Source organism: Fukomys damarensis, unplaced genomic scaffold (genome assembly GCF_012274545.1).
Source record: "Fukomys damarensis isolate Sample0158 unplaced genomic scaffold, DMR_v1.0_HiC HiC_scaffold_39, whole genome shotgun sequence".
Lineage (NCBI taxonomy): Eukaryota > Metazoa > Chordata > Mammalia > Rodentia > Bathyergidae > Fukomys > Fukomys damarensis.
The window spans coordinates 99,865,005-99,881,458 of NW_022900951.1; the positions used below are offsets into that span (position 1 = coordinate 99,865,005).

Genomic DNA, 16,454 nt, shown 5'->3' on the forward strand with positions numbered 1-16,454 from the left:
ATTTGATATTGAGGATCGAACTCTGGTCCTTGCACTTGCAAGGCAGGCAGCAGAACCATTGAGCTCAATCCCCAGCCCAGTGACTGGGCTTTTGAGTCAGTCAAATCTGATTTTGACTTCAGGCTCCATCACTTTCTGCCTGTGAAGCCTGGAGCAAGTTTCCAGTCATCTCTGTGCTTCAATTTCTTTTTTCTTTTTTAGATGCCTATTGAGGATCGAACTCTGGTCCTTGCACTTGCAAGGCAGGCAGCAGAACCATTGAGCTCAATCCCCAGCCCAGTGACTGGGCTTTTGAGTCAGTCAAATCTGATTTTGACTTCAGGCTCCATCACTTTCTGCCTGTGAAGCCTGGAGCAAGTTTCCAGTCATCTCTGTGCTTCAATTTCTTTTTTCTTTTTTAGATGCCTCCCCATGCTTCAATTTCTTAATATGGCAGATCAAATTAGTAATAGATCTTATACCACAGAGGGTGGTATTGAGAAGTCAATGAAATAAAGTATGTTTTAAAAATCATGTATCACAGTGCTGTGTGCACAGGTAGTCAATAAATGTTACTTTATGTTTGTCTTCTGTTATATCCCCCCACCGACCTTCGTCCAGGGCAGCTTTGCTCAAGGAATCCTCTTTCTGCACCCTTGTTAGCAACAGTGCCCCTCAGTGAACCCTAGTCTAAAAGCCTTTTATTCTCTCTAGAGGAAACCTTTCCTTAGTTTTAATCTCCTGCATCTGAACTTACTCAGTGTCCAACCCTTCAGTACAATTTCTATACATTTTATATTGTTATAAAAGGTATCATCAACCGCAGTTTCATAAGAAATCTAAACTTTTCTCTAGGGCATACTGTTTTTTAAGATCACCATGTTAGAAACATTTATTGAGCACTGCCCCAGTGCTGCCCACTGGGGCTATAGGCTGTGAAGTACTCAAAATGGGTCAAGAAACAAGAAGGGGAGGAGGGAAAGAAATGTAGATTAAGTCTCCTTATACCACAGGTGCTCTGCTACAAATTTTAAGTGCATTTCTTCCTTTAGGTCTTACAAACAACCTTAAAAGTAAGTGTTATAGAGATCTCTGTTTTACATATGTGAGAGGTGAGGTTTAGAGAAGTAATATTATCTGTGCAAGGTCACTTTGGATGAAAAAGAATGGACTGATGAGTCTAATCTCAGAGCCCACTCTCACCACCATTATGCCTTACTGCACACCTTATCATTTGTTTTGGCTTCATCCGTTACAGCGATGTGTGCCAAGGCAATGTGTAAACTGTAAAGTGCTACATATGTGACATAAAGATTACTGCAGCATAGCAGATGCTGTTGATTCACCACCCGAATGCCCATGGCACTAGCCTTTCCTACATATGCAAATGGTGTCCTATTGTAAGCATCTGCTGTTCTTCACTTGGAGGCCTTCTCTTACACCAACAGAGAAGAAAGGCAGAAATGTTAGGGAGGAAAAAATACTTCTGACAGTGGCTACTGGCCCATGATGAATGGAAATTAAAAGTCAATTTTTCTGGCCTTTTGAGTTTCTGTGTTTCCCACTACTTTCAGAGGTCCCCAGAGCAAATCTGCTTGTAATACACCTATATTGACTTCCTTCCCCTCCCTCAATTGTCTAAGGCCCTCTAGGAGTGCTTCCTGGAGTCACCTCCAATTACACTACAAACCATCAAAATTTTGTCTCAGGAACTGCCTCTGGGGGACTCCTGCTTAAAACAAAAATCTTCCAAAAATTCCTCCTTTGGCTTCTTTCCCAGAAGTCTGGATGAGTGTCCTAATGCTGCCTCCTAGCTGCTCCAGGATTCTTACAGAAGCTCCCCAAGAGACCACCCTTTATGCTTAATGGTTCTCTAACTCTTTTTAAGAAGAGCCCATCATTGAGGATACTGCTTTTAGCTTTGGCAAGTACATATATTATGCGATGCAAAGGTGATTCTTAAATTTTAGTATGCTTCACAATCATTTAAAATTAGATATTAAAATGTAAACTCTCTGGTCCTAACCCAGACTCGTGAGTCAGACTCTTTGGAGAGGAGCTCAGATGCCTGCATTTTCACAGATTCCCCAAATGATCCTGATAATGTGCACTTTGAGAAACATTGTCCCAAGATATTCTTGTAGCGTGGCCCTCCAGGGAATGTAGATTGTGTTTCTTAGTACTCTGTCTACCTCCAAGGCCTCTTTGGATTCAAGCAAGAAAGCCTGGAAAATTGTGCCTTCCTATTCCAGAAATAGAATATGCACAAAGCCAAGGTTCAATTGTTAGTGTCAGAATTGAGAAGCCTAAGACACCACAACAATATTTTACAATACAGAGAAGAGATCCATCTTCCTCACACTGCCAGATTCCTGCTCTCACTTCTTTCACTATTCACCCCAAAACCCTGATCTCTTGTGGAAAAAAAAACTGTTATAACTATATCTTCCTAGTTAGGTTATGGTCTGTGCTCCTTTGTTTCTGGATGAGAACACTCCCTTCACCACGCACGCACGCACGCACACACACACACACACACACACACACACACACACTTCCTTCCCAACAGTGTTGAAGCCAGGAGGGGAAGGGGCAGTAGAAGGAGCCAATGTGGGGTACTTTGTTGTCGGTTTGCCCCCACCTTCTGGTCATTTTGCAACCTCACTTCAAATATCCAAACTTCAAGTGCAAACCTCAGCTCTTTCCCCCAACCGCCAAATCAGTAAAGTGCTATCCTAACCAATGGCCCTAATACTCCTCTGCAGCCAAGTGCTGATACCTCTCCACATCACTCACCCCACAGCAACAAGAAATGTCTACCTTTTGGGAGTGAGGACGTGACATCAGGGAAGGCTTTATAAAGCAGGCTACCTACGATCTGGGCTTTGAAGTGTAGATGCGATTTCTCTGGAGAATAATAAAGGTAGGGAGGATTGCAAAGAGGAAATAATGAATGAGAAGAGAAAGTTTAAGTTAATTGCCCAAAGTTAGAAGGCAAAATACAGACTCCATCTTAGGCAGCCTAGACTATACTCTTGACCACCTCTCAACTATTATGTTCCCTATTTTAGTGATGGAAAACTGAGGCTGAGATCATAAGTATCTTGCCTAAGACTACAAGCTTTTAATTGGCAAAGTAGGGATGCAATGCCTTTAGCAAATCCCATCCTATTTGTTATCTTGCTATTTTATAGCCCCTCTGTCTGAGCTTCCTCCAACAGTTACTTCAGTCATAATTTGTCATAGAGTCATCCCTGGCTACCATCACACCAAATGCATAGAGTTGCTCCAAATAAAAATCTTTCTTCTCTAAGTTAAACTGTCCATTATTTGCTGATGATATGATACTCTGCATAGAAGACCCAAAAAATTCTGCCAAAACTAACTACTTGTACTGTATACCTAAAATGTACCAATAAACTCAATGAGGAAAAAAAAAAAGACTTCTAGACTTAATTGACAGGTTCAGTAGAGTAGCTGGATACAAGGTCAACATTCAAAATCAATAGCCTTCTTGTACACCAATAACAGAATCACTGAGACAAATTAGGGAAACAATTCCTTTTACAATAACATCCAAAAAATGAAACATCTAGGAATCAATCTAATGAAGGAAACAAAAGACCTCTACACTGTAAACTACAGCACTCTGAAAAAAAGAGATCAAAGAGGATATAAGAAAATGGAAAGACATCCTTTGCTCTTGGGTAGGAAGAATCAACATAGGGAAAATGGCCATGCTACCAAAACTGCTTTACAGATTCAGTGCAATCCAAATGGAAATCCCAACAGTGTATATTCCAGAAGTAGAGAAAACAATCCAAAAATTCACTTGGAACCAGAAGAGACCTAGAATAACAAAAGCAATTCTAGGCAACAGAGATATGACAGGTGGTATCACAATCCTCAACTTGAAACTATGCTACAAAGCCACTGTGATAAAAACAGCAGGGTACTGGCAAAGAAACAGACAGTATCAATGGAATAGATTAGAAGATACAGAAACAACTCCAGACATACTCAGCTATCTCTTGTTTGACAAAGGAGACAACCATCCTCACGAGAGGAAAGATAGCCTCTTTAATAAACTGTGTTGGAAAAACTGGATTTCAACCTGCGAAAGATTAAAACTAGACCCATATCGTTCACCATGCACTAAGCTAAAATTGAAGTGGATTAAAGATCTAAATATTAAAACAGAAACACTAACCTTGCTGGAAGATGAGTTAGAACTCTCAAAGACATTGGCATAGGAAAAAACTTTATGAACAAATCCTTAGTAGCATGGGAACTAGCACAAAAAAAATCAACATCTGGGATCTCATTTTATTAAAAAGCTTCTATACTGCAAGAGAAACCACCAACAGAGCTAAGAGACAACATACAATGTGGGGAAAATTTTACTAGCTGTTCCTCAAACAAAGGTCTACTACCTAGAATATATAAAGAACTAAAAAAATCAAGCCTCCCAAACATAAAGACCCAATTCAAAAATGGGCATCTGAAATAAACAGACATTTCTCTTACAAACAAGTAAAATCAGCAAAAAAAATTTAAAAAAATATTCAACATCACTGGTCTTTTGAGAGATGCAAATTAAAACAATACTGAGATTCCACCCCACTCCAGCAAGAATGGCTGCTATCAAGAAATTAACCAATAACAAATGCTGGCAGGGTTGTGGGAAGAAAAGAGCCCTTCTCCATTGTTGGTGGGAGTGCAGACCGGTGCAGCCACTATGGAAATCAATGTGGAGATACCTCAAAAAAGTAGGATTAGAGGTCCCATTTGACCCACCTATCCCTCTGCTGGGTATCTTCCCAAAAGAATCATACCACAATGATATATGTTCACCCATGTTTATAGTGGCACAGTTTGTAATAGCTAAAACTTGGAAGCAGCCCTATTGCCCATCAACTGGAGACTGGATAAAGATGTGGTTTTTCTATAAAATGGAGTACTTCTCAGCCATAAAGAATGAGAAACTAGAGACATTTATAGCTAAGTGGATGCACATTGAAGCCATACTCAAGTGGAATAAATAGGACACGCATGTATAAATACTGAATAGCTTCTCCCGTGTGAAAAACTAAAGTGTTAATAAGGTTCAAATGGTATAACTGATAATGTAAAATAGGAAGAAAAGGGCTAAGGGAGTAGGGGAAGTGGGAAGGGTAGGGGAATGGAAAGAAGAAGGAAAAAGAAAAATTATGAGAAAAGGAAAAATGGAAACAAAGTCTTTGTAAAAAAGGGAAGGGTAGAGGGGGTAAAGGCAGGGCAGTGTAATGGAGAAAAAGTAAGAACCAAGCTACATCATGTAAAGGTACAAGATCCCAGTGATGAATGTAACTGTACTGTGTAACTAAAAATTACCAATAAACGTAATGAAAAAAATCTTTCTTCTAGTTTGTAAGCACTGTAAAAGAACAAGACTGTCCTGAAAGCAAGAGAAACAGCATTTTGAAATACATCTCTCTTCATTTTGAAAATAGCATTCCATTTAAGTTACCTGTTTGTCAGGTTCCCACTCACAAAGCCACAGGAAAAATATCTTTGGATCTTTAGTTGGAAACAAAGTACTTTCTATCTTTAGCAAGCTGTGAGTTAATCATTTTCTCCTCGGTTGTACTTTGTACATATTTCTGTTCTCACACTTCTCTCACTGAGTTATAATTGTCTGTTATCATGGCCGTCTTTCCCATTTGAGTACGAGATCCTCCAGGCTAGGAACCAGGTTTTGTGACCTCTTTCTGTCCAGGTCCTAGCCTCAGAATTGGCACAGAAAGGGTATTTAACAAGTATGCATTAAAAGAAGACAAGAATTAAATGTGATTAATAGAAGCAGCCCTTCGATCCACTAGGGACTTCAAATCATATTCTTTCTGTGTCCAGTGGTGTGTTGAAAAGCTGTCTCTTGGCAAAAGAAAAAAAAAACTTGATCATTAGTATTGGCTGATTTCTGTGATGTTAATACTCCTACCATTGCTGATTTTAAGACACTGATGGCTAAATAACTACCTCACATAGGTCCTAAATTTTTAACAGTTAACTATCAGGCCCTGCGTTTGTTGGTCTGAAAGTCAATAATCCTGCCTGAAGTACTTGAACTTCTTGCACATCTGTGTGATCACAAAGGTGGGTGAGCTCGCAAAGTGGGGGAATTAATGCCATGTCCAAACAGCAAGAGTGAAAGAATAAAACCAAATACTTGTCAATTAGGAAAATTCTATGTTTTGTCCCCTATAAGCTAAGCCTCTGTCATTTGTCATCCATTTGCAAACTGAAATCCACTGAAATGACATGGCTCCCAGAAGAGAAAGAAACTTACCAAATAAGAAATTTTCCTGAAAATCAAAGTCTCCCCCCAAAAAAACCGCATTGCTTTTCTGAGAGATATTTATTTTTATATGAAAATAAAAATATGATCACTTACTTCAGCTATCAGAAAACCTCACAGATTAGGTTGTCAAATGCAGGAGATACTGCACAAATGTAAAGTGTATTCACAGAGGCATGATAAGAGAATTCAAAGGGAGACCATCCTATTCTCTATCACCTTATGTGTTTTTTCTCCCTCCTCCCTGCTTGGAGATATCATTATTCAGCACTGAACCTAGTCTCTAATATTCAGCCTTATCATTCATGCTTCCATTTTGCACATAGTAATAAAACCAAGAAGTAAATGGCAGGACTTGAATCCAAAATCATCTGGCTTCAAGGTCCATGCTCTTAGTAGCAAATTGCCTTTAATAAATACCTATATGTTTGAGAATTCAGGAGTGCCTCAGATTTTATCTATAAAGAATTTAAGGGTGAGCATAGTGGCACATGCCTATAATCCCAGGAATCTGATCCTGGGAGCATGAGGTAGAAGGATTGCAAGTTCGAGACTGGCCTGGGCAATTTAGCAACTTAGCAAGATCCTGTATACAAATAAATAATATTTTAAAAGGCTAGTAATCTAGCTCAATATGAAGGCCCTGGGTTCAATCCCTAGAAACACCAAAAAAAATTAAATGCTGTAAAATGTCATTTTCAGTGTAATTCCTCAAAAACTACATCTAGGAATTTCCTTTGACCCAGTGATTCTCCTAGTTATTTTCAAAAAGAGTTAAAGACATCACATTACAGTAATACATTCACACCCAGATTTATAGCAGTATAACTCATAATAGCTAAATCTTGGAAATTCATCAACAGATTAATAAATAATGTGGTATTTGTATACAATGGAATACCACTCAGCCATAAAGAAGAATAAAGGAGTTACTTGTAGGGAAATGGATACATCTTTGAGCTCCTAATTTTAAGTGAAATAAATCAGGCACACGGCTTAAATATCACATGATTTCTCTTATATGAGAAACCCACTATCTAAATAAATTAACGAGCAAAGTAAATGATAATAAAAAGAGAGCTCTTTTACAAAAACAAAGGGGACCAAGAAATGAAGAGGGGAAGGGAAGGGAATGAAAAAAGAATTAAAATGCATTACTTGTATGTACCACCTCCCTATTAATAAATGTAATCTTTATGTATTGCAAACACATATTAATAAAAATTAAAACTCAAAAAGAACACTGTCATTTGAAATTCACTGTACAAAATGAATTGTCACTAATTTGAGAATGTAGCCAATTCAAACTGCAAAGACTACAAAAATCATACCACGGAGGTGTTGAATAGAAACTAACTCTGGCTGGGGATTTAGCTCAGTGGTTCTGCCACCTGCTTTGCTAGCATGAGGTCCTGAGTTCAATCGCCAGTGCCAAAAAATAAAAAATAAAAACATAAAGAAAAAAAGAAAGAAACTAATTTCCTTTTGCTGCATTATTCTAGACTGATCACTGATTGAAGCCATCCTCTGCGCTCTCTTCAGCCGCGCATATAATAAAATTGAAACCATTCTCCACCTACCCTTTGAAAAAATGACTAGAATATTTCCGAATAGAAGATTTCCAAATTCTAATAAGGTGTGAGGAAAGTCTCTGTAAATGAGGTACTCCAAGGACAGGCAAAATGTTGGAAGCGCTTTAGGGCTAAATACCATTTTATAGGAAGTTGGCTGGTAAGAAGGTTTGGATTTTTTAAGTGTGATTGGCTCCATGAACAAGAACTCTGATCAAGCTGCAAAGTCTCTTGAGTGAGGCAGTACCTATAAGTTGCCTTAAGAAATTTTTTTGTAAGTCTCTAAAATCTATCATTTGTACTCAGTCCCCAGGATCATCCCTGAGTCCATCATTGTGTTCCCCTATGAAGCTCAAGAACCTTTGGAAGTACATTGGGGATATGCTTAAAATATGAACCGTTAACTAAGCCAAACTGACCTTTCATCGGGACAGGGAAACAGGATCTGCATTCTCTTCCCTAAAGACACGATGGCTTTAAGGAAATATTTCCCATCACCCTGATGATACGCAAAAGGATTTTCAGTGAGACTTGGAGGAATATGTTTAGTTTTTATACAGTTATATTTATTTTCTTATAAATAGTTTAATGGCTATTATCACTTTAGATACTGCTAAATTTAAGTAAATATATAATGATAATAGTATTGTGCTATGTAGATAAGACACAAATCATTTAGCCTTTGAAGTGAAATTTCAGAAATATTGTTGTAGGACTAAAACAACAAAATATACTCACATGTATTTAAACGGTCTCATCTCTAAGCACAAGAATAATCTGTTTTTCCTTTAACTTACGTGCGGCCATGTATTGTGTTATTTGTGCAGGCCCTTTGCTTCTCCTGACATTTACTAAATCTCCCACATATTCTATTCCGTCACGGGGAACACAATACTAAAGTCTGGGAAGTGAAACTTCCTGAAAACATGTTCTCTGGCTATATTTTGGTCCTCTCATCCACATATGTTAGCATGTTATTTAATGCCTTCTGAGTTGCTTTCTCTCTGTATAAGCTTCCCTGTAGACAGCATAAACTTGATGAGATTCCTCAGTTAACCCTCCATTCTCTTCCTTTCTGAAAAGCTTCAGCCTTTCTCTGTTTGCACCCCTCCCACCCCCACTGCCATTGACCCGATTTTGGTATGGATGCCTGGCTCTTCTCTGCCTCACTCTCCTCTCATTTTGCCTGTACTCCAGTGCATTTATCCAAACCAGATGACTACAATATGAGACACTGTAATATGGTCATTGGGGAGCATGTGTGTGCAGATTGAGATTATTAGAAAATAATTTCAATGGAATTTACTTCTGATACGTATGTACTAAGACAAGCAATTTAGTAGCTTGGAATCTTCATTCAAGAAAATGAATGCCTTTTATCATATCTAAAACTTCTTCTAGGAGAAGTCTAATCTAAGGTATGGCACTCATTCAGGTCTGCACATAGCTAAAATTGGACAGGGTGTCATAGGGCAACAGTGTCTCTCTTTTTTTTCCAACTAAGGGAGCAAGAAAGGGATAGAGGACCTGAAAAGTGTCTTCTCTTTGAACATAAAGAACGTGCTCTGTTGGGGAGGGGCGTGTGGCACAGGCCTATAATCCCAGCACTCAGGAGACAGAGGCAGGAGGATCACTGCAAGTTTGAGGCCATCCTGGGCTACATAGTGAGTTCTAGGCTAGTCTGAATTACATGGTGAGACCCTGTCTCAAAAACAAAAACAACAAACAAACAAACAAACAAACAAACAAACAAAAAAGATTGTGCTCTAGTAACTTTTTCTTATGGAGAAAATATCCATACAGAAAAGGAGGAAAGCCTGGTGAATTAAAACCATAGATCTCACACACTCACACTTCTCTCCCAGCCCCTCAAATAGTTACAGGGCACTCAAAGCAAAGAGAAACAAATTAAGGTGAACATCAAGGCATGTTCTGTACTGAAGACAAGAACAGTCTTTATACTTAGATTCTTTTTTGTCACTGATGTAGAAAATCCAAACGTGGAGATATTTAGGTCTGCAAATAACTTAATCTGCATACCAGATGGATCTAAAGAAGGGGGGACATACACACTTCGTCACACACATATTTTTTTCTGAAACATGAGCATAGAAAAACAGATGCTTCTGCCTCCTAAAGGATCTATGGGCCTCTCTCAAGTAGCCTTGTGGAGTAATTTCATTTCAAATTTCTAAAAATTATGAAAATGTCTCGATTAAACACTAAATTGAGAAAGAAGGTCCTCTTACAGAGAAAACCAACTGAATATTTTATAAATTATTTTGAACTGCTCAGTAATAGTCAACTGTCAGTTTCACAGGGAAGAGGATGGGGGGTTAGTCTCCCCCAAATGGGCAGACTATAATTCACTGACTTCACGGACACATAACTTGATACCATCTGCATGCCTCATTGGGTGAGTATGTAAGAACTCTTTCCTCTGCAGAAGAAACTGCTGTTTAAGCTTCAGTGAATGAAGATTGTGTTTTTTTTTCCTTTTAGATGCTCTATGTGAGGATAAAAATAATTTTCCCCAGAACAGTGAATTTTATCTACATTTCACATGTTACCTCTTATTGCATTTATCATATCTCCCATCACATCAAGCTGTCTATCATCTCCATCAAATCTTACAAAGACAAATTTTACAAAGGCAAAGAATAGTACATGGATCTACAACCTGATATCCTTTCTTTAAATTTCACAGTCGACTGGAAACACAGCTTTTATACTCAAAGTGCTAAAACTAATTCAGAAAAAGTTGTTATAATTACTGTAAAAGCAACGTTGAATATTCTCATGATTACCCAAGTCATTAAGTAACTGAGGGTACAATTTATGCCTTGTTCATCTACAACAGATGGAAAGAATAAAGATTTAGGACTAATTGAACAAGAACCACTCCTATTAACTTCGAAGTTCTTTTGTACACCGTGTTACCTACAAGCTTCCCATTCCATCCTATTTCCATGAACCTTGTAGCTAAAGTTTTATAAAAGGAAAGGCCAAGAACAAAACATGGCACTTTTAATAATGAGCTCACATCAATAGGATTATAGCTGCTCAACATAATTAAGATTTCAAGATAACTGAAATTGACTCTCAAGTACTGGGAGAGCATTTCTGATGGAAACGTTCCCTAAAACATGTTACACATACTTGGGTTTTTCAGTAGAGACCACTGAAAACAACCACAGCCCGGTGACTCAAGCATTCACAACAAGCTTCTATGATTATACTGTGCATGGTACAATGTTGTCTGATTCTTTTTGTCCCTCCCTTCTCCTGTAAGTCAGTCTGTCACTTCCTCTGATATTAATGTACCTCTTTCTAATATCACTCCCTGCCTCCCTATGTACCCCTTCTAGTTTGCAGCATTTAATTTACTGTGAACAAGAAAAACAAGTTTGGTAAGAATTGTATGTTAAATAAGAGTGGAGACAACACTGAAAGCAAGGATGAAGAATTAATTACAGGCTTCAGTGCAACTGCTTTGTGACATCTAAATGCTCCTATCTTTAGATAACTTTGCCATCTCTTCCCTTTAAGACTAAGTTTTGAAAGGGTGACGGTGTGAGATAGTTACATTCAAATAAGTCATTTTGTTGTAAGCAGCCTTTTGAGCATGGGTATGGAAGCAGGTATTCTAATGGCTTGAAGTTGTTCTGAACCTAGAAAAAAAATGTCTCAATGAATGACTCCTTCACAGAGGAATACAGCATCACACACACACAATCAAACACTTCTGTAGTTGTAGCTGAGATGTGAAGGGCCAGATTATAGACACAGAATAGGAGGCTCAACAAAGTTGAGATATTGCCATCAGCAAATTGTGACTGCCAAAGCTGGGCTCCTGGGTTCTCCTTCTGTCTCCTTTAACAACTCTACCATTCTCTACTGCTCCCTCTTGCCTTCCCTGTGCTTTCTAGGAGATTAAGCTCTGCCTCTGGTGAGAAAGACTTACTGATTTCCTTTGAGCTTCCTCCCTTAGTTCTCTCTAATCTTATCATATGTCATTAGGAATATTAGTTATTTTTCTGATATAACTCAAAACCCTCTTGGTTTTATTATGTTGACGCTTGTCAGTGAATTAAAAATTCAGCAAATATATGGTCCCAACTTGCCACCAAAAGTTAACAAATATCACCAGCAAGAATGTTTCTCACAAGCGGACACTGAAGGATACATCCCAGAAGATATCTAACAGCTCATTTTGTGTCATGGCAGCGTGAGAAATCACCTCCTTAAGACATTCATTAACCTTTTATTTCCTTCATAAATAATCAATCAGAAATGTGGCTCATATTTTAAATTAATCAAAAATGTGCTCTCGCTCTCTCTCTTTCTCTCTCTCTCTCTCTCTCTCTCTCTCTCTCTCTCTCTCTCATGCTTGTAATGTCAGGATAAGCATATTCAAATCTATTGTGCTACTTCTCTGAGCCAACTTAATCCTTGTCTATTCCGTGAGGCCTTTCTTGTCCACCTCAGGCCTTAAGCATCTCTTCTTCCTCTCCTCCAAGAACTTAGAGCAGTTGTCAGCATTTGGCATTTAACACACATAGATGCTTCTCTACTTATGCTGGAGTTACATTCTAATAAACACCTTGTCAGTGGAAAGTATCATAAATCAAAAATATGTTCAATGCACCTAAACTACTAAAAATCATACCTTAGCCTGAAGGAGTTCAACTGTGCTCAGAACATTTAATTGGCATATAGCTGGGCAAAATCATCAAGCATAAAGCCTATAATACAATAAAGTCCTAAATATCTCATGCAATTTATTGAATTCTGTATCGAAAATGGAAAACCTTCCTGAGCTTCCATTTCCCTATTGTTAAGCGAGAGTTAATATTCATTAAAGCACAGTTTCTACTGAGTGCCTATTGCTTTCACAACAGCAAATACTCAAAATATCATAAGTCCCAATCATGAGTTGGGGACCATCTGTATTTAGAAACCATATCATCCTTCAGAATATTGATTCAAGGACATCCTATCCTCTACCTCATAGTTACCAAAACCCTCAGATGCTTAAGTCCCTTATGTAAAATAACATGGTATTTGCATACGACCAAACACATCCTTCTGTATGTTTTAAATCACCTCTTGATTATTTATAATATCTAATACAATGTAAATGTTATGTAAATAGTTGTCATACTGTATTGCTTAGGGAAATAATGGCAAGAAAAAAGTGTGTACATGTTCAGTGCAAACACAATTTTTAATATTTCCATTCTGTTTTTTATTCAATTTGTGGAAATAGAACCCAAAGATAAGGAGATTTTTTTCCATATGTTTTCTCTTTTTCTTTTAATTGGTACATTTTAGGCATACAATACAATTACATTCATCATTGGAATCTTGTATCTTTACGTGATGTATCTCGGTTCACATTTTTTCCCCATTCCCCTGGCCTCCCTTCCCCCCCTCCACATTTCCCTGTAAGGAGATTTTGACTTCACTGTCAAGAGTATCAGTTTCGGAGACAGAGAGACCCAGACTCTAATTCCAGCTGGAGCACTTTCTATGCTCTGGGAAAATTATTTAAACTCTTTGGGCTAACATTTCTTTTTTAAAAATGAATGTAAGTCTGGGCTATTTAGACTTAAGTATCCACATTAAAACCTATGCAACTTTATTTTTGTATTATTTTATTGTGGTGCTAAGGATTGAATCAAGGGCCTTGTGCATATTAGGCAAGCATTAAACCACTGAGGCACATCCTCAGGCCCCTGCAATTATTTATGTATAAAATGAGACTATTGCATTTTTCTAGGTATTAAATACATATATAGAACCTAGTACATTGCTCAAGTAAGTAAAGGAAGTTGGATTATTTTATTGGTACATTTTAGGTTTACAATACAGTTACATTCATCATTGGGATCTTGTAGCTTTACATGATGTATCTTTGTTGTTATTTTTACCCATTCCCCTGGACTCCCTTCATCCCCTCCACCACAACCTATTTACAAAGACTTTGTTTTCATTTATTTCCTTTTCTCTTATTGTTTCTTTTCCCTTCTTACCTTTCCCCTACTCCTCCCACGTCCCCTACACCTTTAGACCTTTATTTTTATTATAGCCTCATATACAATTCTGGTTTGACATGTGTGAATTTCTAGTGTCTTCCCAAGTTATTTCTAAACCCTTTGACAGCTACATCCAGTGCACCGAGTGAGGATTTTATCACGATGTGGATTAATGGCTTGTACTTTCATGACTTCTTCCCAAAGCCTTGTTCCAAATATTGTATTCATAATTTTGTCTTATTTTTCTTAAAGAAAGACCCTAACATTTTATTAGCTTCAAGCCAGTATAAAACATGGTTCTAGCTCTAGTTGTGTTTTTAACTTGTACAGTATCCCTTTCCTTGTTGCTACCACCTGCATCTAGTACAGTACCTTGCATACATATAGTTAGTACTCCATAAAGTATTTTATGAAATCTTTGATTAATGAGAATGTATGCTTACTTTGTTAAAAGTCAATGAAATTATATCAGCTATTCAGTCAAAAACTTTCAACCAATGCATTTGGTTGGAAAATATTCAGCCCATGTACCTATTTTCATATCATATAAATACACTTTGCAAACTGTAAGTAATAATGTAGTGATACTCATGAAAATTATAAGAATTATGAGCATGAGGAATGGATTCTCAGCCTTGGCACCCGTGACATATTTGATTAGATAATTCTTAGTTGTGGGAACTATTCTGAACATTTGAGAATATCTAACAGCATCTTGGCTTCTACCTACTAGATGAGAGTAACACACATCCCTGTTGTGACTACCAAAAAAGTCCCCAGGCATCATCAAATATCCCCCTAGGAAAACTCTCTTGACTGCCTGAAGGCACTGTGAAAAAGACATGCAGATGGTCACAAGTCTTTCATATTAAAGCAAGGAAAGGAAGGCAAGCATTTTAGAAAAGATTTCAATAAGCAAAGGAAGCCTCATTTAACCTAAAAATCCCATTAACCCCATTCTTTGACAGTTCTATTCCCTAAACATTCCAGATAACAAAAAAAAAAAGCAATGTACATTATATTTTCTGACATATGCAAAGTTCAGCTCATTTTCCATCTCAACAGATGATTACAGAAATCCAGTTCATGGGTGGGGATCTTCACCTTCATTGCCTTTACCATCTATTTTAAGCGACAGTGATGACACTGACCTGGAAGCACAGTGATCCCCCTTTCCTGTTTTTACATTCTGACTTTGATATTAGCAATTCTTCATGTGTGATCTGACTGAAAGCAAAATACAAAAGAAACGTATCCAATGTGCTATGATTTTACTGTATATGAAAGACCTGACACTTTGTTGATCATTTAAAAGCATTTGTTGGGGGCCAGGGATTTAGCTCAGTGGCACTGTGCCTGTCTTGAACACACAAGGTCTTGGGTTCAATCCCCAGGACAAAAAATAAATAAATAAAAGCATTTGTGCTCATCATCTTGCTGATTGTGCAGTTGAAAAAGTTCTTCTTGAATAAGCACCATTTTTCATTTCTTCTTTCTCTAGGTTGTGATCCTGGGGAAACATTCAAGAGGTTATCACTACATGCTCGCTAACCTGGTAAGAACAAGCACTTTAGTCGCTTTAGGCAATATACAATATATTCTATTTTGTTTTTGTTGTACATAATCATCCAAAAGGGAAATACATGGAGTACATAATGTGTTTTTTAGATGCTTAAAGAAATGAGTTTAGTAAATACCAAAACCTGTATGTAGTAGCCTTATTTTCAATTATGTTGCTTTTGTTTTAGCTGTGAAACTATGTTCATTCCATACCTAAAAATTATTTGACATGATTCCTCATTTTATTGTTCTTACATTCAGTTTGGGTTTGATATTTACACTATTTTGATCAGGTTTGAAATGTAAACCAAGGGACAGACAACACAGGAACCTGACTCCTACTAACTGATCAAAGTGTATGCTCATATCATGACTGGATTTGTCCTTTTAGAAGAAGACCACTACCAAATCTTTCCAAAACCAGATGCCAGAGTAGGTTTCAAAATGGTACATTAAGTGCCACTGCCAAAATACTTACATAAAACATAGCTTGGATCTTTACCTTCAAATTCCCTGTGTCTTTAAAATTTGTGATATTCTAAAAGCTAGTGTTCCATTAAGGTTATTTCCTAGCTCTTCTTTATCTGAAAGGACAATTTGTTTAGAAATTAACAAAATGGTTTCCAAATTAGTAATATCTGTTCGGCAGAGGTTCTAAATAATACTGTCTTTGTAGAATGAAAAAGAAATATTAAATTATCACTGTAATACTAAGAATCTATTAAATTCTTACATAACATGAGTTCTAACCTCAATTTTGTTTCATTAGCACAACAGAATCATGATCATTATAATGCTCTTAAACCAGAAGAACAGCAACAAAGGTGAAAGATTACTGTAATTATAGTCTTAGTTTTCTTAAATTAAAGAAAGTACCTTATTTTGTTTTTATAATGAATATTTTTAAATGAGAAAGGAAATGTTATTTAAATCTTTTCATTTGAAAATATGTACATTTAAGCACTTTAC

General features: G+C 37.3%; 1 protein-coding gene across 4 annotated transcripts in view; it reads left to right on the forward strand.

Annotated features, from left to right (window-relative positions):
- Gria3 (glutamate ionotropic receptor AMPA type subunit 3) overlaps nt 1-16,454 on the forward strand; it is a 301,868-nt gene that overhangs the window by 156,546 nt on the left and 128,868 nt on the right. For all 4 annotated transcript variants that reach the window (XM_010614551.1, XM_033760083.1, XM_010614550.1 and 1 more), the window contains exon 5: nt 15,427-15,480. In XM_010614551.1, coding sequence (XP_010612853.1) covers nt 15,427-15,480 — 54 coding nt within the window. The remainder of the gene's footprint in view (nt 1-15,426; nt 15,481-16,454) is intronic.